At 35.4% G+C, this 26,601-nt stretch overlaps 1 protein-coding gene across 1 annotated transcript; it reads right to left on the bottom strand.

Annotated features, from left to right (window-relative positions):
- Positions 1-22,539: 22,539 nt before the first annotated feature.
- LOC113226620 (fatty acid-binding protein-like) lies at positions 22,540-26,309 on the bottom strand. The gene is made up of 3 exons (XM_026459321.1): positions 26,279-26,309; positions 24,323-24,476; positions 22,540-23,081 (listed from the first exon to the last, which is right to left on the bottom strand). Exons 1-3 carry the CDS (start codon positions 26,279-26,281, stop codon positions 22,879-22,881), a joined length of 360 nt encoding a protein of 119 aa, XP_026315106.1. The 5' UTR covers positions 26,282-26,309; the 3' UTR covers positions 22,540-22,878.
- Between the last annotated feature and the right edge of the window lie 292 nt (positions 26,310-26,601).

Genomic DNA, 26,601 nt, shown 5'->3' with positions numbered 1-26,601 from the left:
TTTTGATGTACCAAATTTTATTTAATAATAATAATAATAATTTGTTTCAGGCAAGATAAAAATAAAAGTTGAATTCAAAATTGATTAATAAAAATTAAAATTGAAATAATAACAAAAATAATGATAAAAATTTCTGGGGTTAAATGTTAAAAAGTAATAATAATAATAATAACGCACACACTCAACATAGCCCCGCACTAGGGAAACCCTGTGTCGCGGGTGCCATGGACACACACATAGACAACCACAAATTACACCCAAACTCACGAGAGAAATAATTGTAGGCCATACAAATATTTCTCCCGGCCGGGAATCGAACCTGGGACCTCTGCGTGGCAGTCCGGTATGGTAACCGTTCGGCCACGGAGGCAGTTAAAATTAAGTAAATTTCAAAGTATTAAAAAAGAAATAAAAATAACTTCAATTCACCTACTTAATAATGCGCGATGCACTGATGCACGATGCACGATGCAGCGAGCAAACCTACGAGCCAACATCTTGCGGCGGACGGACAGTACTCACACAAATGGTCAGTGACCCAGTGAAATTTGAAATTTACCATGAGCTGTTCGGTGAGCGAAAACCTCTCGAGGAAATCTGCAAAACAATTGAATGATGTGCGTGAAATTTCCAATCCGCGCTCACCTCGCGTCTGAACTACATCGAAAAGCTGTCTCATTTTAAGAGGAGACCAGTGCCCAGCAGTGTGACTATACAGGGTAGTTTTTAAAAGGACTAAATTACTAACGTCATAAACAACAACTTTTGTTCCATGACTTTTTACAAAACGTAATAAAATTACCAAAAACAACTTTTACGGACATTTTTGGCAAAATGTTACCTTCTTTCACAATCTATCAATAAAACTGTTGACAACAACTACATGACTATTTAAAATTTTATGAAAACTGGCAATTCTGCAAATGTCATTTCACTCCGTTTTCAAAAAAAGATAGACGATAGTAAGTTCGAACATGTTTAAGCATAGAGAATGCTTTGCCCACGACTCCCGCGTTTTGCACAGAGTTATCACTGCCTAGAGCGATCTATTGAAATATTTTTATATGAATGTAAAATCTGAACTTGTTAAATTATTAAATATAAAAAAACTTGTTATAATTATTAATACAAAGATTGAACACTTAGAAAAAATTCCTTCGATCCTGCCGGATTCGAACCTATGTCTCCTAGCAAACCGTACCAGACGCTATGACAACCAAGCCACGGAACGAACCAGCGGACCTCACGAATTTTTCTATGTGTTTGTTGTTGGAGCTTTGTATTTGGTTTTCAACGACTTTTTAGCCGTGGCGCCATCTATGAGAAATCTATGTAGTTATGTAGTATAGTGTAGCTATGTAGTATTTCGTCAGTCAGTTATATACCTTTACAGCTACCAGCCCTGACTAGAGATGTCGCTATTTATTATAATGAAATATTTATTGAATTGATATTCAATTATTTTGTGAAATTACTCCACTAGTTTGTTATAATTAATAATAATAACGCACACACTCATGGCCCCACATAAGGGAAACCCTGTATCGCGGGTGCCATGGACACACACATATGTAAACAACCGCAAATTACACCCAAACTCACGAGAGAAATAAATGTAGGCCATACAAATATTTCGCCCGATCCGGGAACCGAACCTTGGACCTCTGCGTGGTAGTCCAGTGAGGTAACCGTTCGGCCACAGAGGCAGTTAAATATTAATACGAAGATCGAACACTTAGAAAAGATTCCTTGGATCCGCCGTATTCGAACCAACGTCTCCTAGCAAACCGTGCCAGACGCTATGACACGGAACGAGCCAGCGGACCTCACAATTTTTTCTACGTGCTTGTTGTTGGATCTATGAGAAATCTATGAAAGTATTTCGTCACCCAGTTAGATACCTTTACAGGTACTAGCCTTGGCTAGAAATGTCTCTAGTTCTTTGTATTAATAATTATAACAAACTAGTGGAGTAATTCCACAAAATAAATGAATATAAATTCAATAAATATTTAATTACAAAAGTTGTTGTTTATGATGTTAGTAGTACATTTAGGTTTAGGTTCTCGGGTTTCTCTCAGAGAAAAGTTTAAGGAGACTGGTATCATGCCTGGTGGCATCACAGTACATTTACTCAAATATTTTGGATGCCCGTAAAAATATACATAATTTCATTAGAAAAGAAGATAATATAGGAAATGAAACTATTTTTCTGGATTTAAATCGCGTATATTTGTTTTTTCAAACAAACCGACGACGTTTCGGGCCCTTTACGGGTCTCATGGTCACGGTTAACAAATATACGCGATTTAAATCCGGAAAAATAGTTTCATTTCCTATGTGTAACAATCGCGAAAACCTAAGAAATCGATAAGAAGATAATATCCATAATATTAACCTTAGAAATAAGTCCAAACTGATGGTACCACGATTTCGTTTAACTAAGGTAAACGATTGTTTTATGGGGAACTGTATACGTTTTTACAATAAGATTCCGAAGAATATATTAAGATTATGATTTCCTAAGTTTAAAACTTACAATAAAAGTATTTTAATTGAAAACTCACATTATAAAATTGAAGAGTATGTTTTAGATAGAGAAGTATGGAAAGACAACAAGAGTCTAGATTCCACACAATTATGATTCAAAGTGTATTCCGTCTAGAGTTTCTTGCTCGTTCTTCTCAAGGAGGTTAGCGTAGTGAACGAGCAGTAGCTTAAAAATGACGTTTTCAAGTGTAAAAATTTAACCCATGGAATAACTGATTATTTGACTTTACAGTCCTGTAAGGTTGTTAATATTTTATAAATAACCTTGTATAGGCTAACTATTACTATTACATAATTTTGTTTATTCTTTGTCCTTCACAGTGAACACTCTTGTGGTCAACAGTACAACTGCATAAGACATCAGTCCAAGGGTTAGTGGCACTGTCCTTAACCATATTCTTACAACCCGTTCTCTATAATTAACTCTAGTCTTGGTAGTAACTAGATCTACACTGGTGTGCAGAAATATTTACTATTTATGTCCTAGAAATATGTGAAGAATTGCCAAATTACTAAGTTAGTAATATTAATTAAGAAATGTATTAATTTAACAACATTGTCTCTTGAATTACGTAACGCATGTAAACAACTAGTATGATTTTGAACAACCTATTTGGTAAATTCTTATATTATTTGTGTCACACATGGCTATAGTGATATATAACATGAATGAGCATCGTATTGTTTATATTTATTTAGTGTAATAGACAAGCAAGGTTTAAAAATAATGGGCTACTGTTGGATAATTTCTGAAAAATTTATACTGAAAATTTTTCCGGAAAAATTTCCGAAAGATTGGAAAAATTTGAATAATTGGAAAAATATAATTTCAAAGGCTCATAGTACGTTCTTCGTTTAGAAATATGTTTTGAAGTTTTATTTATCGTGAATTATAAGATAAACCTGTATATCTAAAATCCACCTAAAGAAAACGAGATTTAAAATGATTTTACAACAGCGAAATAAAAACCTTTCTAGATGGCTCCATCGTTTTCGTTCAGTAACTTCAACTTTTGGCATGTGTCAAGACAAATATGGAAAATTAAAGGTAAAATATCCGGAAAAATATTTATTTTTCTGAAAATGGAAATTTTCCATGACCCAACACTAGTTATGGCCAAACAGTCTGGGCGTTAAACAAAACAAGAACTTTTTTCTTGTTTAAATGTTATATTGTCAATGGTGGTTTTAAAAATAATAATTTAGCGCACGTTTTAAGAATATAAATCATAACTGTATGTGACGTGACGGGGCAAATAAATCGTGCGCCTGGTGGTAAGCGACACGTCAGTCCATAACAGTTGCACTAATACTCTGAGCTTTCAATGACAAAGCTCTGAGGGGCACGGCCACGGAACCCATTACAGTGAGACATAAGTTGACAATTCATAAGAATTCATAAGAATTGTCAACTTATGTCTTAATAGGAAATTGCTAATGTCCTCAAATTTCTATAAACAATATACGCATATTCAAAGACAATCAGTTCCGAGAAGTCTCAGGTTTGTATAAGGAATGTCCATGTTTTTCTTTAGTTTAGGTAAATTAACTCTCTCTCTTAGGTAAACTAAATCAGCTCTCAATTCCGATCGCTGGTCATGTGCCATTGATTACTTGTAATTTTTGGTAGATAAGGTGTATATTTAAACATTTTCATTAACTGAACATGAACCCTGGCAGTGTAGCGCTATGTAATAAACATTCATATTATCACAAAAATGTTCTAAAGAAAAAATCTAACATAAAATACAACAAACAAATTGAAAGTAAATTTACATTACATATTCATATTATTAGTTAACAAACAATAGTTCTCTTATGCACATAAGTGCCTGTAATTTCCCCAGCACCCCTACCCTTCAAAACAGAAACGCAGTAATGCTCACTTTACTGCTTTGCCACAGAAATAGGTAGATCTTGAGATGCGTCTCTCAATTAATAGATAACATATATCAGTCTCCTAGTTTCTTTACGTTGATCGACATCTAGCCGCAAAAGAAGGAATATCTTTAATCCCTGACTTCTCAGAATAGAAATTGGTTCAGTAATCCAACTCTATATTTTTCATAAACAGACGCATACAAATTATGTCAACAAAAATTTATATGGGAGTTTGCCATTGTCCTTTGAGAACTCGTAAATAATTAGTAGTTAATAGTAGAGTTACTGATGTGCACTTAAGTAATATTTATCGATAAAGACAGTTGTCTTATGTAAACTCTTAATTCTGTTTTGAATTTAAAATGTATGTCGAGGACATAACAATCTGTTAAAGTTTATTAACGATACGTATTAAGACCTAGGTATTTAGACAGATTTAGTGCTTTATAGTATACTTATGTAATTTAAACTTTGGATTTATAGGTCAATGTTCTTTAATTTACTTGGATTTTAGTAATTTTGTGTTACATCAGATGAAATCTTGGTTAGCTTGTCGAGGAGAATTGAATTCGATTCCTGGAATGATAAATCTAGGAACCGATCTTTTTTAAACCGGTTCTTAGCTTCTGGTAATTATATGAAAGTGGATTCCCTAATTTTTCATTTTTTTATAATACCAAAGATGGGACGAGCAAGTCAAGGCCAGTTACAGTGCCACTCAGTGCTTTGAATACAAAGATCTGAGGGGCACTCCCACTGCGCCTGTCACCCTGAGACATAAGTTGACAAGTCCCATGCGCTTGTCATTTCACCAGCACACTTAACCCTTCAAAATTGGAACATTCGCATGGACACTGTAGCCTCCCTCCATGTCCTTGCAAGCGTGGGCGGCACTGGCTCTGTCGCCAGAGCGGCCGAGAACCTAAATAGTCTCAAATACCTTAGTGCTGCACAAAGCGAGGTTGGCGTATTTGAGCCAACCTCAAAGCTTTATGCCTTTTGCGGTTGAAACACTAACAACATTTCTAGTGCGGGGCTAAGAGTGTTCGTCTATTCTCCGCTACACGTTAAGGGTGCATTTATTTGACACCAATTTCATCGCGCTGACCCCGCGCGGCCGCCGCGGGGTCGCCGAGCGGAGTCCGCGTGCGTCTAACTGTCATTCGTCTAACTTGAATTTGGTCTATGCGAGAGGAATTGAAATGTTGTTAGATATTAAATAGAATTCAGATTGTCACCCGTTTGAGTCTGAAGCGATAGTGGAGTACATCAAGCTAAAAGCGAAATACACCCTGAGGTTCGAGCGGTTGGAGTCCCGCCACATCGTTTTCTGGTGAGAGTGCCAACCGAACATCTGTCGACCTTCACTAAGGAGGACTTTTGACTGAAAGGAGTCATATATCGGCGATTCCGCGGTCGATTACCTGACACCAGATTGCGTCACACGTCTGTCGCCGACAAGTGCAATTCATGGAGATTAGTTATTTAGTTTATTATATTGTTGTATTATATTACATGTATGTTAGTCCTTAACGTATATTATAATTATACGGGTCATGTGAATGAATTAAATTTAACTGCTTCCGTGGCCGAACGGTTACCATGCCGGACTGCCACGCAGAGGTTCCAGGTTCGATTCCCGGGCCGGGAGAAATATTTGTATGGCCTACATTTATTTCTCTTGTGAGTTTGGGTGTAATTTTGTGGTTGTCTACGTGTGTGTACATGGTACCCGCGACACAGGGTTTCCCTACTGCGGGGCTATGTTGAGAGTGTGCGTTATTATAAAAAAAAAGACTAAATAAAAAAATAAAAAAAACAAATGCCAAATCTTTATTTTTAGACCTCAACGCTGTCCCGACATTAGTTGGCATATCTGTCCAGATAAAACTCTCTTTAAAAAACAAAGAAAAACAGTTTCATGCATACACACACACATATCTACATAGTTGATTATTGGTATTTTTCGTATAATAACGTTATTGTGACACACTTCTATAATCTATATATTTCAAGTAATGATATTATACTATTTCAAGTAATCTCGAGTATATACTTCAGCGCAGTGCTACTGCAGGATGTGTAAACAATCGGTTGTATAAATACAGGCTGTAAATTTTATATTATTCTTCTGAAATCAAGAAAAAAATAAGAATTTATGTTTTCATTTTCTCTATACTAAAAGAAGCTTGCTTTATGAGTAAAATCACCTTTAAAAAGAATCAATCTATTATTTATGTTATCTTAAACGATAACAGTCGACTATAAATACTGGAATTTATTGTTATCTTTCATTTATTTTCTTTACGATTAATGTTACTTACATATAGCAAAGATACTAAATTAATAAATTTTATAAAGTGAATTGAATACTTTAACCTACTTATTACATTTAAAAGTAATAAGAACTGTGTGAAAATGTTCGTCCTTGTGGTATTCCTAACCCTGTTATTTACCATAGTAACACCATCAGTGATTAGAATAGAAAGTTGCAATGCAACTGGAGTGTCAAGACCTATAGAAAATCTGGAAGAAATCATTGGGACAATCAATGTTATGTACGTGTACTTCGACCTACAACTTCCCGAACCCAAGTGCATTGACAATGTGATATCTGTACCACGCACAGAAGAGATTTCATCATATGAAACAATGTGCGGCAAAGTTGGTGATATAAAATTGAAACTCGAAGCGGATTTTTCGCTTTCCGCTTTCATTTCACAAGAGAATAATAAAACTTATTTGAGATATAGTTGTCTGGATTTCGAGACTGAACCACGGTCTGTCGATGGTTTGGTTCTATGGAGTTACCCCGAGTTGAATATTTCTGAATTGACTGGAAAAGTTGTGCTGAGTAGGGATGAGCTTCAATGTATTGCAGACAAAGTTGACGTTATGCAAGGAAACACAGGTTTTCCGATTTGTTGGAAAACTTAATATACAGTCTGTATGATTGATTTTACGGCAGTGAATGTTACGATTAGAGCATTACAATTTGAGTGTTTCTCTTAATATATTTTTTTGTAAAAGTATTTTTAAGTACTTTTTTATCGAATTCTTAGGTTTTCGCGATTGTTACACATAGGAAATGAAACTATTTTTCCGGATTTAAATCCATCTTATCTACCCAGGATGCTGCGAGAGGCCATAGTAATTAAAAAACATCCTAATTTCAACAGGGAAGATGGTTTCTCCGTACCACCAGTTTGGGATCCAGTATTTCCTCTAATGAAAAATCCCAAACAGACATAAGACTGCAGTACTAATTAATACGTTTTAGTTTATTCTAATTTCTATTAATAATTAATAATAAATTGAACTTAATTAAAAATTCATTCAATAAAATAATTTGTAAACCTTAATATAGCGTAAATTGGAATGTTTTCTTTGTAAAATTAAAAATAAGGTATTTAATTAATAACTATTGACATAACTGGTTGAAGACTGTACCACCTCAGTCAACCGTGACCATGGGACCTGTAAAGGGGCTGAAACGTCGGTTTGTTTGAAAAAACAAATATACTCGATTTAAATCCGGAAAAATAGTTTCATTTCCTACTTTTTTATCTACAAAGATAACTCACTTTTCACCTCACTAGCTCGGAAATGCCTTCTTTCTCATTAGAAATCTGCGCGCAAAAGCGTTCTTTGCACGCTAGCGTGGAAAAGGTTTTTGAAATTCGAACTTGACGATGGACTGTGGTGCACCTAACTTTTCTTTCGATGAAAAAAAAAGATAATGGCAAGTTCAATTAAGGGATTTATCGTACATTACCCATTTATGTAACATAAATCCGTTGGTATATTTTATTCTTATTATTGTTGACATTAAATTGACAATGATAACTAATTGTGTTTATTAAATTATTTTAATTTGTCGAAGAACTAAAATAATTTCAATAATCACTTAATCACACAAATAAGAATAAAAATTGATGAGGTGTAAATTCAGAACGCATCCGAATACAAACTTTTTCTTTTCATTAAAAAAGGTTATATAGTTCAACTGTTTTTCTTTCATCTACCATTTTCCTCGCTATAGTGAGGTGAAAAGTTGTGTGTTTCGTTCGGCAGCAAAGTTGTTTTGCGCCTCGTGCCTTGAAACCCTCGCTACGGTCAGGAATCTATTTGGACCACGAGCGAAGCGAGTCAATCTCAACTCCCTTCGCTTACTCAGGTTTCAATACAAGCACTCGTGGCAAACAACAACTTTGTAGCCTTAGAATAATAACGCATAGAATGATAGTTTCATATCAAACGAACTGTCACAAGAGAGGCAAAAATCAAATTCATATAGGCTAGTTTTAGTAGTAGGTTAGTTTTCGGTTTTAGTGAATATTTATATAAAAATACAAGTTGAAACGCGTTACTTCCTTGTGGAATGTGATGTTAGTATCTTTTTTTATGTATGTCTGACGTATTTTTACACTCATTTACCGCACATTTCGTCATTTTTAGCTAAAATTCTTGATCTGTTCGCGGTGCAAGTTGACCTTGAGCACTAAAGGCCCGCCCGCTCGTGTAGGCCCTTTTGGCGCGCTTCAATTTGCCTCACTTAGCGTGTGCGGACTAGGTTTCTATGCGTAGAATAATAATTCTAAGTTTGTAGCCTTGCATAACAAATAACTATTTCCTGATTATCGTTTATGTAGTTATCGTTTTTGCTCAGGTATGTGTGTGTCTTTCATAGTTTTTTGTGTGTTCTTAACTTGGTTATGCAGAATATCAGCGAGGGCAATATGCGTGACACAAATGATATGAGATTCTCAGACTGCTGTGGCAATTCTGGTGCATGTGGGAGAAAAATAAACGATTTTATTATTATTATTACTGAGTTGAGATTGACTCGCTTCGCTCGTGGTTCAAATAGGTATAGATTCCTGACCGTAGCGCGGGTTTCAAGGCACGAGACGCCAAACAACTTTGCTGCCGAGCGAAACACACAACTTTTCACCCAGTGCATATTTATAAGCTGTAATTACTAAGATTAGTGTGTACGTTTTTCTTTGTTATACTAACCAATATGGATGAATAATCCGAAATAAAGTATTTGAATTTGAATTACGCGATGGTGCCAGGGAGATCGTGCAGTAGGTGCCTTCACATATCGGAATAATCGGGAATGAGATCGTGGATAATCGGCCAAAGAAGCTTCGATAGAGGGCGATGCGTATGCTTGGATACCGTATTTTTCAGACATATTGTATCTAGTTATGGAACGTTGTTAGGGCTCCATCATAGCATAATAACACAAGTATGGTAACTCTAAACAAACGTAGCAGCACGGCTTGCATGTGTGCGTGCCTACCGTGTGACGTGTACGCACAATCTCAATCTCAAGCGCCTTTCATTATTATGCCAATGTGTGCTTATACCATATATGTCTTATTATACTACGGCTCTATGAGGACAATTTCGATCTAATTTGGTATAAAACCATTCAACCCAATCTACATGGCATTTCATGGATGAAATGAGCAGATATGAATTAATTACGGCGTTATGGCTTCGCTAGGGACATGTCCTTTGAACAAGTTCTAATATTTGATGTCAAAGGTTCATGACACATGTCCGACAACAGAAGAGGTATTGTCCAAGAAGGCCAGGACGTTGTATAATATAGTAAAGTTAGCTATATCTACTTAGGTTACAAATATCTCAGTATCGCTCTTATGAGTTTGTCATGTCAGTGCAGATAATACTCTCCCTAGAAAATAAAGAAAAAAACACTTTCGTGCTTGCATACATATATATTTAAGTATGCTGTCGATTATTTGATATTGACTATACTGACTATACATATACAGGATGACAGTTTGAATAGATAAATATTTAATAATAATAATAATAACGCACACACTCAACATAGCCCCGCACCAGGGTAACCCTGTGTCGAGGGTGCCATGGACACACACATAGACAACCACAAATTACACCCAAACTCACGAGTGAAGTAAATGTAGGCCATACAAATATTTCTTCCGACCCGGGAATCGAACCTGGGACCTCTGCGTGGCAGTCCCGCATGGTAACAGTTTTCTGTTGCCTATTACAATAATCTACATACTGCAAAGAATTTCAAGTACCTACTTTTTACTTCCGCAATTACGAGCAATGTTGCTTTAGTACTTTTTAGTTAGTGATGACTGTATCCACTCTATTAAAGAACAACAAAACACTTAGGCACAGAGTACTATGTAGCCTATATATAGGCTGTCAATTTTGTGTTATTCTTCGGGAATGAAGAAAAATACCTGTTGCTTCATAAATTTAAGTGAATTGATTTTTTTGTGTTTTAAAAGTGGCTTGTTCATCTTCAATCACCTTCAGAAAGAATCAACCTATATAATTAAGTATATTATATTTGTTAGGTTTTTAGCGGTTGTTATACCTACATTCAAAATGTGTGCCATCACGGCAAGAGTGCGATGGAATTGCAGGATTTAATTCCGCCTTCCCCTTTCCATCATCGGGGGATTAGACGTAGGTTTGCGTTCCACCCCTATGTTATGGATATTTCAAAGATTAGCACAACGCTTCTACGTTTATATGGCGAACGGCTATGGAGTGGAATTCCCTGCCTGCAGACTTGTTCCCTGAATGTTATAACTTGGACCTTTTTCAAGGCGAGAGTGAATAGGCATTATTTAGGTGTGCATGGTCCATCGTTGACGTCATCGTCACTTTCCATCAGGTGAGATGGAGGTCAAATGCACACTTACATTTGTATAAAAAAAAGTAATCCACAAGACTTGTAAATAATATAGTTTCATAGTTTTATTTCCAACCTATATCATTTCTAATATTTTAAACGATAACAATCAACTATAAAATCTTGAGTTCATTGTGTATATCTTTCATATTTTCTTTACGATTAATGTTACTTACATATGTTAAAGCTTCTAAATTAGCATAATTATATATTTTAAAAAGTGAATTGAATACTTCTACACTTGAAAGTAATAAGAATTTGGCGAAAATGTTCGTCCTTGTGGTATTCCTAACCGTGCTATTTACCATAGTAACACCATCAGCGATTCGAGTAGAAAGTTGCAATGCAACTGGAGTATCTAGACCTATAGAAAATCTGGAAGAAATCATTGGGACAACCAAATTTTTGTACGCATACTTTGAGCTACATTTATCTAAACCCATATGCGTAGACAATGTGATATCTGTACCAAGTATACAGGAGATTTCAGCGTATGAAACAATTTGCGGCAAACTTGGTGATGTAAAGTTGAAAATTGAAGCAAACCCTGTGTTTTCAGCCTTCATTTCACAAGGGAACAATAAAACTTATTTGAGATATAGTTGTCAGGAAATCCAGATTGAACTACGATCTGTTGATGGTTTGGTTCTATGGAACCTCCCCGAGTATGATATTTCTGAACTGTCTGGAAAAGTTGTGCTCAGTAAGGATGAGCTTGAATGTGTTGCAGGCAAAATTGACGTGATGCAAGGAAAGAAAGGTTTTCCGATTTGTTGGAACCTTTAATTTACAACCTATATTAACGAAGTAATTTTTAAAGATATTTGATTTTACGGCAATAAATGTTATGATTATAGAGAATTATAACTCGTGTGTTATTCTTACCATTATTCTGTAATGGTTTTTTTAAAGTATTTTTTTTATCTACAAATAGAATATACTTTTCCTGATTATCGTTTATGTAGTTATTGTTTTTGCTCTGATTATATGTTTTTCATTGCTTTTTGTGTCTTCTTAACACAGCTTGTACATCGTGTTTTTCAGACATGTTGTATCTAATTATATAGCATGGTTACAGCTCTATCATAGTATAATAAGACAACTATGACAACTCCACACAAAGCAACGCGACTTGTTTGTGTAGTACTTCATAATTTCAATATATTTTTTACTAAATTTAAGTTGACGCTGCAAATCTGGCGTTTATTGCTGTTTGATAGACAATTATCGAATTTCAACAAATGTATTATTATATTTGTTTTAATCTTTCAAATATGTGAACCACAATTTTTAGTACCTATCATTTAGTTCGTCGTAATAAAATACATTGCAATAACCGAAACATTTCTGTTTACAATGCTCTGAGCAATTTAATCTATCTATCACTGTCACTTTCTTAACATTGATTAGAAGTTACTATCACTAGCCTATATTCCTCTTTACAATGGAAGGGCACCAAGGCGTCGCCCTGACGGACGCCCTTTAACTTTCTAATGATACATATTTATTCTACACAAAGCGCTCAGAATATATACGATCACTTTCTATATTAACATAAAAATAGTTTATACAGTATTCAAATTTATGTTTGTACTAATTACTTAAGAAATTACGGAGTAAGGAAGATTCAGGATCGAATGTTTCAGATATGGGATAAGCTTGTGAATGATATGCTGATGATGTAATGTATTAAGTACGATCAATATTAACGTCGTATAACGTCAAGTCACGCGACTATCTCATCTTACAGCTATCTTATTGGTTTACTCAAATAAAGAATCGTCAATGGCTCTCTTGGACTGATCCGCCCATGTCATTGGTCATCTACGATGCAGTGGAGTGTAGTCAGTTTTACAATGTACCATCAAATGCGTCTCGATAAGTGCCCAAAGAAAGCGAAGGAGCTTGACATTTTTTCACGACATCAAGTAATGCGACGATCAAGTTAACAAGTGGTAAGCGACACATAATAGTTGCCGTGCTAGACAGAGCTTTAAATCAAAGTTCTGAGGGGCACTGCTATCGTGTCAAACCAACAGTACACTTTAGTAGCAGAAGAGCTCCTTGTGAAAGAGTTCGTCTAGGGAAGTACTGCCACTTTGCCTACTTCTGCCGCCAAGCAGTAATGTGAGCTTTATTGCCATCCGGTTTTGAAGGCAAGGGTGCTGGTTAAATTATAGGCATATCGGATTATCAACGTATGTCTCAGGGTGACGGACACAGTCGCAGTGCCCCTAAGGTCTGTGAGAATAAAAGCTGTGAGTGCCACTGCAAATGTTATGGGTATGCGTGTTGCTTACCACCTGGCGTACTATGCTAATGCGATGAGGAAGGCAGCTGCCGAATTTCAAGAAAAAGATTTTTTTAAATAATAATAATAACGCATACACTCAACTTAGCCCCGCACTTGGGAAACCTTGTGTCGCGGGTGCCATGGAAACTCACATAGACAACCACAAATTACACCCAAACTCACGAGAGAAATAAATACAGGCCATACAAATATTTCTCCCGGTCAATCGAAACTGGGACCTCGGGCATGGTAACCGTTCGGCCACGGAGGCAGCAATTGGATTTTAATTATTATTTATTTACATAACTGTTATAGTTATTGGATACAGTGTAAAGCAGACTTTAAAAAAACTTTCTTCGCTACAATATCCAATGTCAGTGCAAAGGTGCATGACCGGTCTATCCTCGGGTACCGTTCGCAAAACCAGTCCAACCAGTGCGCCCGCGCAGCTCTGTTAGATCATAAATAAATAACACAACGTTTAGTCATTAATTGCGTTTGATTACAGTTTATTTTGATGATTAAAAAGAGTCGTAATTAATTGTTTAACTGTATTTGAACTGGACAGTGATGAATAGAGAACAAATACGTAAATACTTTACGTACGTTGTACAGTTGGATACTAGCTAAAACGAAAATCCTAGATCTATAGTCGGTAAGCATGTATTCAAACATGAAAACAATGCTTTGATGAATTTAATCATTAACATAAAGGAATGTCGGTATTACCGGACCCGTATTTAATAACGACTTCTAAATACGGTATTAAATATGCGTAAAGGGGTTAAATATGTCAACTTCTCGTATATTAATAAATTATAATCACGAATTTTTATAAACATTACGTTAGACCGGTGTTATAAACTGCTCTTGGTGCGATTTTACTCATATTTCCCAAGTTCTCCATTTATAGGCTGTAACCGTCGGTATCTTGGATGATAACATCTCAAGTGACCAAAACCCTGCACTTGATCGACTCCACAGAACAGAAAACACAGTAGAAGTGGTTAGATATTGTCGTTCAGAAAAATTATGCCAAATGCAGGCTAGCAACAATAGTTTCAAAACTGCAAATGGTCAACTTGGGTCCGTATTCTACGTCAATTAAAATTTATAACGCACCCCCTGACTTTTTAAAATTGATAAATAGCCTAAAAATGTTTTAAAAGCAACTTAGTAAACATTTGTCTCAAAAATTGCAGGAATTTTTAGTGACGAAGAAAATTGTTCATAATGTTATAAAAAAAATGTAATGTTAACATGTTATCTGTGTTATAAAAATATGATATTATAATCTTAATTATAATTGTGTAATTTAATAAAATAAATGCACGATAATAATATCACGGAGTGAATAAACGAAATTATTACGAAGATTTAATTGACAAATGTTATTATTATTGTACAATACTAGGATAATTTGACGATTAATTAATAATTAATTAATTGATTGATTATTAATAAAATATTGATTTATTTTTAAAATACTTTAAATTTAAATTTGACAATCATTTTAAAATTAAATCATTTGACTTTCTAAATATATTTGCTTAGATTTATTTATTTTCATTGTAATTGTTGTATTATAATTTATATAATGTTTAAGTTAAAAATTGACTTTGTTGCGCACAGGGTACATGTTGGATACTTCACCATCTACTATAATATCTAAATGTAACAACATGTTTTGCAATAAGCGATATTTTTATTATTATTAGTTATCCTCACACGCGTGCTAACTAACAGGTCTCATAAGATCTACTTGAGCTCAGTCCGCCATTTTGGTTTTATACGGTATTGTTGTTACGCGTAAATTCTCTAAAATCCTACAAAAACGCCTTGTGCTGTTTTAGAGTGCGAAAATAATAGCCGCACCAAAAATATTACCAGCGATAGTATTTTATTCATTTGCCGTCTTATTTTAATAAATTTTCTATTTTTTGTTTATCGAAATCATTTCTTTGTTACAAGAAACGAAAGTAAAGCTTATACTCCTGCAATATGGTCGCTTTATTCTTGGAGAACTAAATAAACAACTCCAACTCGTCGTGGTTCAGCAATTAACCGCTAGATGGCAGCACATTGATTGAAATTTAAATATAATATCAAAACGCAATAATAGGTTATGTATATATAATAAGATAAACCGTATTCTTAATGTCTACCCCTTATGCAGAGCGAAATAAAAAAAAAAATATTACTGACTGGCTGATGATAATTATGACTCGACTGAAAAACTATTAACTATACTAAAATAAGTTATATTACACATATATACACCCCAACGCGCACACACACACACACACACACACACTCACACACACACAAACACACACGCACAGAGATTTTTCTATTTTTTTCTATTTGTTTTATTTTCTAATTAGCTATCAATTTTATTTTACTCTTTAATTTTCATTATTTTTGTTAAATTTTATTAGTGTTACTTTTCTGATAAACTTGTCAAAAGGGTGTGAGCCTGGTGATCTGTAATACAGGTCCCCAACCTAGTACAGACTCCAGCTCTCACTAAGGTGCTTCATATTTAACATGAATCATACATGAAGCATCATACATTAGGAGGCATATTCAAGACTTCAAACACGTACAGAGTTTTAGAAGGAACAATCAGCTCGAACTCCCCAAGCCAAAGCTAGAAATGTACAAAAACAGCCCATATTATCGCGCAATAAAAATATATAATAAAATACCTGCTGACATAAAAGATGAAGCTAATGATAGAATTTTCCATAAAAAATTAAAAATATATTTGACGGGGAAAACCTATTACACAATTGAAAATTTTTTAGACGATTAATTATATTAAATAATAATAATTACAACACCATAAACTAAAAATGAATATAATTATGATAATGAGCTGATTTATAATAATTTTGACAATGTGTTTTAGCTTATAAATTATTTTTGACATGCTATTTAAGTTTTTGACATTTTTATTTTATACTAAATTTTTACCAATTATTGTTTTAATTTTATTTTGTATAATTTTTTGAAGTACCTATAGAATTTGACAGTGCCCTTTTCAGGGTCATGTACTACACTCTAGTCGTAATGTTAATAAACATTGTAACACCTGACTACGTACATGTGACAATAAATATATAAATAAATAAATAAATAAATAAAATGTAACAAATGTGCATTTTGTAAACCTTTTTGAGAGAAATAAAGCATTTTGTATTGTATTTGTATTTGTAATAATAGGTATATATGGTTTTGAACTTTCAACGATATGCCAACGGGGTAAAGTTTAAAATCTGTTTAACAACGACCAATCAATATCTAGATTTCGTAGTGACAAATTAAGAATGTGTGAGTTTTGGCGACATCGGTTCCGAAAGTAATCGAGGCTTACGGTACTTCCATTGTAATTTCTACCGTGGGTTTGATATTAATCGGGAATCGTTTGATGCACAGTCAACAGCACATCAAGCTACACATTGACGTATCTTGTTCCGTTGCACTGGAGGCGATTTTCGAACAAAAATGTATAGTCTTATGTGCTGTTGTCCGTACCTACATTCAAGATATTTATTAATAAAGACTAAAGAATAAAGACTTAAGTAAGATCTTTATATCGATCTCGCATTTGAGACACATTTACGAGAGTTCCAATGAGAGACAATTTTTTGTTATAATAGCTTATATTATTGTACGTAACTTTATCATGATGTGGTAATGGTCGTTTTAGCGTTGGAGTGTTAATTAACTCGGCATGTGACTAAAACAAGTAAATAGAATTTGTCCCCGAATTATTATGTTTGATACATACCTTTCTATATTTTATTTGTCTAGTATAGTTTGTTGGTTCAGTGTGTAAATGTGTCATTCATAAAATTTCTATAATACAAGTAAGCACCTACTCGCTTCCAAATAAGAAGTGGGAGTCGAGTAGCGAAGAGATAGGCCGCCTGCACTATCACGTGACCATGAACGGTGGCCAGTGTTGCCATCACGTCGATCAGATGTTGCCTGTCACCGGAGTCCCTTCATTTTTTTGACGGTAGTGACAGAGAACTAATACATACCTTTTTATATTTCAAATGCCATTTGTTATTCATTAAATTTCTATATTATTTATTTATTCAGAAAGCATACTACAATGATCCAAATTGGTTAGTAACACGAGAATTTTTACGTTTACGTTTACGTTAGTATAGACATAAATTAATTTGTGTCTGAACGTCATTATCATGAAGCCATTATTATGTTGGACTTGAAGGACGTTGATAGTTTTCTGCGTAAAGCTGGCCCAGGCTACACGTGTATTTTTGTTTAAAATGGCTACATTTCCTAGTTCGAAATCACGGTTTCGTGCGAGTACAAAAAAGTCTTCGTTCGCAACTGGTATCGTACAAAACACAATTATGTTACTTTCGCAACTGGCTACGAACCTCCGGTTTCGTACGCGGCCGAAGGGTAATAATGTTATACTAGCTTACTTCAATGTAGGTAAATTTATTTTTAAAAATATGGATTTGTCAGTGGCGAATAGGGTGTAAGTCAGCATCTCCTCTCTCTCAAATAAAAAGTGGGAGGTGGATAGAGTAGCGGAGAGATTCGGCCGCCCGCACTATTAGGTGACCACGAACGGATCGAGACATGTTGCCGTCGCACCGACCAGATGTTACCCGCCACCGGAGTCCCTCCAGCTAATTGACGGCAGTAACGGAGAACTGACACATACCTTTTTATATTTCACATGTCATTTGTCATTCATTAAATTTGGAAATCCCTGAATAGTGTCAGGTCACAAGTTGGCGGATGTAGAGTTCATATGGTGAAATGGGGATATATCAATCGAACACAAAACCATCGTGCTTACGGATCCCCCACACAAAGTATGTCTCATTTGCTCTCATGTCCACTATGTCCGACCAGCTGCACATGCGAAGACCTGCTAAAAGCGACAGATAGAGGGCGTAGAGGCCAAATAAAGTGGGCCAAATAAATGTAACACAGGTTTTTTATTGGTTTTTGTCATTGACTTGACAAGAAGATTCTTTTAATTTCTATACTCAATGCAAGAATTATGAATTTATCAATTTTGGTAGCAGACATGAAAAAAATCAATATTTCATGTTAATTTTTTAAGTTATATTTAATTACATACGGCTTAGAGTAATTTAGATACATCTTACGTATTATTGGACTTAAATAACATTGTACAAGAGCAAGCCAAGGTGGACACTTAAGATTTAAATTCAACTCTATGATGACGCTTTACGATAATAACGGTCCAAAGTGTCAAGCGTGATATGTTCTTGACTGTACATTCTTATATTACGAAGTTACTGTAGAATAATTATACTAACTTGTATTTTTATTTCTACAGCCTAACGTTGTTTTGACGACTACCGCGGCCCATAGCACTTTGGGAGCTTGATAACTTTACTCATTGTCAAAGAGGAACTGTAGAATGTAAGTAAAACTATGATCCGTATTAAATAAACAGCTTTTAAGTCCAATGTAAAGTGAATAATCGCATCAAGGACGAGCTCTTGTAAATTGTTAGTTTCGATACTCTGGCATAGTATCGGAAATTCCTTAGTTAGTTACCAGGCAATAGGTGGAATTGGTTGTCATTGTCATCAAAAGCGACTCGTCAAACTATTAACACAATTTTAAAACGATGATGCCTATAATTTGGTTTAATTTTTTTTTAATGATCCAAAAATGTATAGAGGCTATAGTTAAATGCGGCTAGAAGGCTTTAGTTGCGCCGAAACTGACAACACGCAAGTATAATGGAGGTCAAATCGATTCATCCGTAGAACAAAGATCTATGTGCAAAACTACTAGTTCTCAGGACATAGTACATTTAGTTCGTTCTTCTTCGCTGTGGACATCATATCGACCATTGTTTGTTTTTATATTTCCGAAACGCAATAAGGTATATAAATTCTCATGTCACCTTTACATGGGTCTTAATTTGAATAACGAAATTATTCTCGTAATGTACAGAGTCCGTTGTGAATTCTCTTTTCGCTATATAATCACAACGGACTCTGTTCTTCGGATGAGTCGAAATGATGTATGATGTGTCGTGATAAGTATGTAATACTTATCACGATATGACTTTTTATTCTTCTGCCTCTGTGAAACCGCTGTGAGATCGGGAAGAGACTACCCACAAAGTTATACTGTGGTAAGAAACTGGTAACAATTGTTTGGTGAAAAAAGTCGTCAAGTATAATTGTACTTAGGAGGTTGGTGTTTCGCATAGTGAAACATTTGTACAAGGTCAAGAGCACGTCAAGCAAACTTCCAAAGTGTCAAGGTTGATGCGTTCTTGCCTGTACATCTGTGTTCTTATCTGTATATCTTTGTTATGTTTTCGTTCATTTTTAAAGCAAGTTACAAAAACTATCTAAATAAATCACTTCTGCATTATTACACAAACTGTCTCCATGGCCATCGTGATTATCATTCTGGACTGCCACGCAGAGGTCCCGGGTTTGATTCCCGGGCCGGTAGAAATTTTGTACATTAATTTCTCTCGTGAGTTTGGGGTAATTTGTGGTTGTCTATGCGTGTGTCCATGGGATATAGGGCTTCACTAGTGCGGTGCTCTGAGCGTGTGTGTTATAATTTGCAATGCTGTTAGGAATATTAGGATTGTGTGTTCCTGATAAGTACGTGCACTCCACGTCCACGACGTCGCCGGCCGCCGCTGTTACTGGTGGGAGGACCAATCTATTGGCTGAGTGTCCGCTGACGCACGCGTTGAGGACACTGAATAAAATAGCAAATACAATCGACCTATTCCACTGTTCTCTGAGTGAATTCACGAAGATAGCGCTTTACATATTATGTTATAGTTAGATATAGGTAGTTATAGTTATTGCTGGTCTATTGTATTGGGTATAACCTGTAAAAATAGATTAAGTGTGAAAATAAATAAATAAATAAAAAATAAAAAATATTATTATTAAAATACCAAAATTCGGAAAACTATTGATTCTGACGAAATATATTTAAAAAATAACACAGGCACCATAAAAGCCATTTGCCTGGTGCCAAAATGTAAAATCGCGGGTGCTGGTATAAGTAGGGGTGTCCATTGTCAAGGGTTACAAGCTTCCATTTCGGCATATTTCACATAATAGCATTAGTTATTTAATAAGTAATGTAAATTCGTCTAAGCGCGTGAAGCGTAGAAATCATATACCATGTGATGGCAGAATAAGCACCAGTCGAGTCAGAAAGGAGCCAGTTCTTTGTGTAGTTCTGTTGAGGTTTATAACAGTGCATTTTTCTGACCCATATCAGGCGAACTTACAACACTTATACGCAACACTACCCGATTTCAAGGGCCCTGTGTCAAGGGTGTGCGTGGCCCCTAGTAGCACTAAACAGAGACCTTAACTCCCTAACCTTTATTACAACTTAGGGTCCCTTGAAATTGAGTAGTGTACAAAGCGTTTGAAGCAAGCGAAATTTATATGATTGTCTAAATGTACATACATGTATATATAGGTTATAATAACGGTTTAACATATAAAATATACAGAAAACATTAACAATATGCTGTTTGATAAGAAAAGCGATATGCTATGAAATATATTCTATATACTATGCTATAGCGCTATTATTTTTTTTACAATGGCTGAGTGAAGAAATATATTTCTCACAGATGGCGCTACGCAAAAAATATAGAGTAGAATAAGCTTTATTGCACACAAAATAAAAAACAGTGACAATACAAAATATAAAACATAATTTAAGGTATAGTCGGTACTTCTTATATTTGTGGACCTCAGCTGAGATTTTTGAGCTGAGCACTCCTAAATTCTTAACACAGTCACTGACGGGCAAGTTCACACCATCAAACGTAATTGGTGGCACAAGAGACCATTGTATTTTTGAAGTCCGACTAGTGCTGTCAACTACAATGACCTGTGTCTTTCAAGGGTTAACCCTTAATCCATATGACAAAAGTCGTTAATATGAAAAAAATCGAAAACTAAGGTTTACAACAAGCACATAGAAAAAATTCGTAAGATCTGCGAGTTCGTTCCGTGGCTTAATTAGCAGACCCTCTAGCACGGTTAGCTAGACTGGAAGGCGCTAGTTCTGTGACAAAATAATTGGTACTACCCAATTATTAAGTCAGAATCTTAAAAATGCCACTTTTCGTCATTTTATTATTGAAGATGCGGTAATACTGCAACTGTAAATGCTAATATAAATTTCTTCAATACTAGATATTTACAAGGTACTTAAAGAAAAATATAATACTAGACAAAACTTATTACAAAATTTTAAACACTAGAAAGTTTATAAGTACAAAATTTCCTCGAAGGCCACAACCTCGCTGGTATGATCACATATACTTTTATTGTACCATGGATCAATAACTCAAGAATAAACTATTTTTGTTTTTTGTAACTATTTTTATTCACTGTCAAGCTGCAATTCATCAAAGTTACTCTAATTCTACTGATAACAAACAAATCAACTAGATGGCGCTTGTTGAACAGATTTTTATGGATAGTGCGGGCTATTCTTTTATTTTGTTTGTGATTAGCGACATCTACCCATATTAGGAAGCATTAATTTATACATTAGTTTATAACACACAATGCCATCTATTGACACGCAAATTTGTTAAAACCTAAATGACCTAGAATTAATGTTGATTTAAAAATTAAAATAAATAGATACTTATTTTAATTTTTAAATCATGTAATGACTATAAATTCAAATGTTAAATTGCAATGCTCGAACAGGGACCATGTACTGTCAATGTAATAGTTATTCAGATTAATTTTACACAAATTGTAAATGCGCAATAATGAACAAATAAATAAAAAAAGTTCAGAAAACAGTATCAGTAGAGCTCCGCGTGAAAGAGTTCGTCCAGGGAAGTACAGCCACCTTACCTATTGCTGCCGCCAAGCAGTAATGTCAGCATTACTGTTTTCCGGTTTTAAAGGCTAAGGGAGCTGGTAAAATTACAGGCACATGGTACTTGGCAACTTATGTCTCAGGGTGAAGAGCGCAGTGGCAGTGCCCCACAGATCTTTGCGATTTAAAGCTCTGAGTGGCACCTGTTATGAACAGGCGTGTAGCTTATTGTCAGGCGCATGACTTGTTCGTCCTGTCATTTGATGTTACACAAAAAAAATTTAGTTCATGATTATAACAAATTGACTTCTTCTATTTCATATTAAAGATGAATTAATTGAAATCCACTGCCATTTACATAATACAAACTACTTCCAGGCTATCGATCAGCGCCATCTGGATGTATACGGTATTTTGACCATATTCAGAGCTACGATCTGTAGTTTAAAGTTTACCGGTCATCTTGAGTTATTGTTCCATGATTATGCCAAGGATACGAATTTGAATCTGTGTGTCACTTATGACAAGACAGTTTAAAGTGTAAAACCGAACGGTTATTGGATATGCATTCTTATTGTAGTTTAATGTAAGGCTCCAGTTTCATAGCCCGCATGATATCCCCCGTAACAGAACACCTTCCGGCTTGTATGATAACCCTCGGGTCCTCTCGACCCTGAACCATCTGCTTGAAGTAATGTTCTGTCAGGGTGAAGGTTGTGTCTGGGTCGTCTTCTGGTGCACCTTCGTAGACTATTACGTTGTTCAGGTCCAGGGCTGGAAACCAAATGTATTTTGTGAGTAAAATTGTATATAATATAAGAAGCTGTGGTAAAAATATGGCGTTTTTGTAAATAATTGACAAAATATATATACAACCTTAGAATAATAACGCATAGAAACCTAGCTCGCATACGCTAAGTGAGGCAAATTGAAGCGCGCCAAAAGGGCCTACACGAGCGAGCGGGCCTTCAGTGCTCAAGGTCAACTTGCACCGCGAACAGCTCCAGAATTTTAGCTAAAAATGACGAATTGTGCGGTAAATGAGTGTAAAAATACATCAGACAAACATAAAATAGATACTAACATCACATTCCACAAGTAAGTGACGCGTTTTAACTTGTATTTTTATATAAATATTCACTAAAACCGAAAATTAACCTACTACTAAAACTAGCCTACATGAATTCGATTTTTGCCTCACTTGTGACAGTTCGTTTGATATGAAACTATCATTCTATGCGTTATTATTCTAAGTATACAACATAATGGCTTCTGTTTCGATGAACATAGCGTGGCTTTTCGACTATAATTACACTTATTTATCAAATGAGCTTTAAAGTGTTTGGTCCTAGAGTTATACAGTGTTTACGATGAAATATCTGCAGGGATTCAGTTACAAATTTTAATGGCCGTTGCAGAAAGTCCTATGTTTTATCGTCATCGTCCCGCCGCTGATCACGAGTCTTCTCTAAAAAGAAGATTGTGTTAGGTAGTGCTAGACTAGATTTATGTAATAGTTACGCATGTTTGGGGACCAAGGAATTCGTAAATTCCCTGCGCCCATTCAACGAGTTACTACACTCATCCATGCGAAAGCTTAAGCCGTTCTGACAAAGCGTTATGTCAATGCAATAGAAGAAAAAAATTAGAAGCAGTAGAAATCCTCGTGAAAGAGTCCAAGGAAGTATTGCGACCTTATCTATTTCTGCCGCCAAGTAGTAAAGTCAGCATTACTGTAATTCGGTTTTGAAGGGTAAGGGTGCTGGTGAAATTACAGGCACATGGGACTTGTTAACTTCTCAAGGTGACGGGCGCAGTGTTAATGCCCCTCAGATCTTTGCGATTTAAAATTCTGAGTGGCACTACAACTGTGGACAGGCGTGTAGCTGATATGGCAGCAGGTATGGCTGGTTCGAGTGCTACCAGATCTAAGACGTTTTTCGTTGTGTTCTATCTTTGTATCAATGTTTATCGTAATATTCAGTATTATTTTATTACGTTCTTTTTTAACTTACTCCAGGAATAGACGGTCGTGCCTTTTATAATGTTAAATAGGTAGACTCCTCCGAGCTCCTTTGCCTTGGCCGGGTCCACAGATTCCAAGCGCGTCTTAATTCGCGCCACGAGGTCCGCTTTGCCCAGGTTCAATGTGTCGCTTTGGGATGCACCCTGGAAGACGGTAAGACAACACAAATTTAGTTTCCTCTAGTTATGCGACAACACTGATGAAACTAAACCGTAGAAGTCTGTGTCTGTGAAAGGTCCTCGACTACTCTATTGGGTCAGTTTTTATGTAATAGGTAAGCAAATTACAATAGAAATTGTTACATCGATAGCTGCCTCTGTGGCCGAACGGTTACCATGTTAGACTGCCATGCAGAGGTCCCGGGTTCGATTCCCGGGCTGGGAGAAATACTTGTAGCCTAGCGGGGCTATGAGTGTGTGTGTGTGTGCGTGCGTGCGTGCGTGCGTGCGTGCGTGCGTGCGTGTGTGTGTGTGTTCGCGTTATAAATTGATTAATTTTTACTACTCGTTCATATGGCATAATTCCCCTGATAAGAATGTGTAAGAAACTCTCGGGGTCTTTGTAAATATCACAATTGTATAAATTTATCATTCAAATGTGACAAAAATTGATAATTGATTGTTAATAGACAATCAGTAAGAGCTAAATGGGTCACTGCCATGGGTTTTTGTCATCCAAGAACGCAGAAAATGTATAATCACTCGCGATTATTACACATAGGTAATGAAACTTTAAAAATGTTTCATTTAAATTTAATATAGGTACATGATAAAATGCGACTGTCGTTATGAAAATGCGTTTAAAATGATTTGGATACTAATAGAACAACTGTCAAAATAAGAATAAAGAATACAATAACGCAATTATAGTAATCATTAGAAAATCTTAACATTCACAATTCAGACATTTTTGGTAAAACTTTACGAACTTTCACAATCTATCGATAAAATTGTCGACAACATCTACATGACTATTTAAAATTTTACAAAAACTGGCATCCCTACAAATGTCATTTTATTCCATCTTAAAATCCAAATACACCCTGAAGGTCGCGCGGTTGGAGTCTCACCACAATATGAATTTTAACTCGTTTGTGGCAAGGTGCCGATCGTACATCTGTCGACCTTCATGGAGGAGAAGTTTTGACCGAAGGGTGTCATATTATATCGGCGATTCCGAGGCAGGTTACCTTACACCAGATTGCATCACACCTTTGCCGAAAAGCTCGTTATAAATTAAATTTAAAAAACTCACGATTTCTCAAAACTCAGATATGACCGGATTCGAACCCATGGCCTTTGCTTGTGAGGTCATTAGGCTACCACGACGCTACCAAGAGTTTACATAGACCGAGCACTATTTTAAATGTGACTTTAAGTCATTACTATTAGGAATAAATTTACATAATGAACATAATTTTTGCGCTAGTCAGAGAGAGAAACTTCGCATTATTAAATACCTTTTATATTGCAATAAATTAGACGATTTGGATCTCTAAATTATTGTGTCTTGGTTATTTTGCTTTGTCTATAGAATACCGTCAAAAAAAAAACAGGATTAAAAATGGAATTTTCGCTTTTTGCATACTCACTTCTCTAAGGGACAAATCGACTCCTACCTAAAGTATCGTATGTCGAAATTGTCAAGTTTACAGGGGAACGTTAAGTTTTGAATTCACTGAGATGAATATAACACGTGACTTTAGCATAGAAATGCTAAATTAAATTGTAAAATGATAAAATAAATTATGGTTGTTCATCAAATATCTATGATTTTATAATACTCTGTGTGAGTTGAGCTGAGAAATAAAATCACGTGTTACGCTCATTTCAGTGAATTCAAAACTTTAAAACGCTCTCCTGTAAACTTGGCAATTTCGACATACGATACTTTACGTAGGAGGGGTCGAAATAATAAAAAGAAAATAATAAGAACAGTAACATACCATAATGCCGTGTGTCCAGTACCGTTGCAGAGGCTGTATTGACATTTTGATGATACGTCATCGTCATTCGAGCTTTCACTCTCCGTTGCAACACTTACTTAGTACCATGAGGTCGCCATAATTTGTGAGTTGTTGAGATTGTCCAAGACTTCTATTCTTTTTTTAAACTTCCAAAAATCGAGCAAATTACAATGGGCAAAGCGCTTAAACGCCATGTAGCCGCCAGACTTAAGCAGAAGAAGTATAGGATCTCGATGAACTCGTTAAATCAAAGACGTTTTCTGTAATATATTGGCAATAAGTAACTAGTTTACAGAAGTCGT

This window comes from Hyposmocoma kahamanoa, unplaced genomic scaffold (assembly GCF_003589595.1).
Source record: "Hyposmocoma kahamanoa isolate Upper Pololo Valley unplaced genomic scaffold, ASM358959v1 192, whole genome shotgun sequence".
NCBI lineage: Eukaryota > Metazoa > Arthropoda > Insecta > Lepidoptera > Cosmopterigidae > Hyposmocoma > Hyposmocoma kahamanoa.
This window is presented reverse-complemented; position numbering and strand designations above follow the sequence as displayed.

Excerpts from the sequence above, each read along its gene's own strand:
- LOC113226620 (XM_026459321.1), bottom strand. Across the intron at positions 23,082-24,322 it reads CACGACCGTCTATTCCTGGA|CCCTGGACCTGAACAACGTA; the intron begins GTAAGTTAAAAA and ends TTTGGTTTCCAG.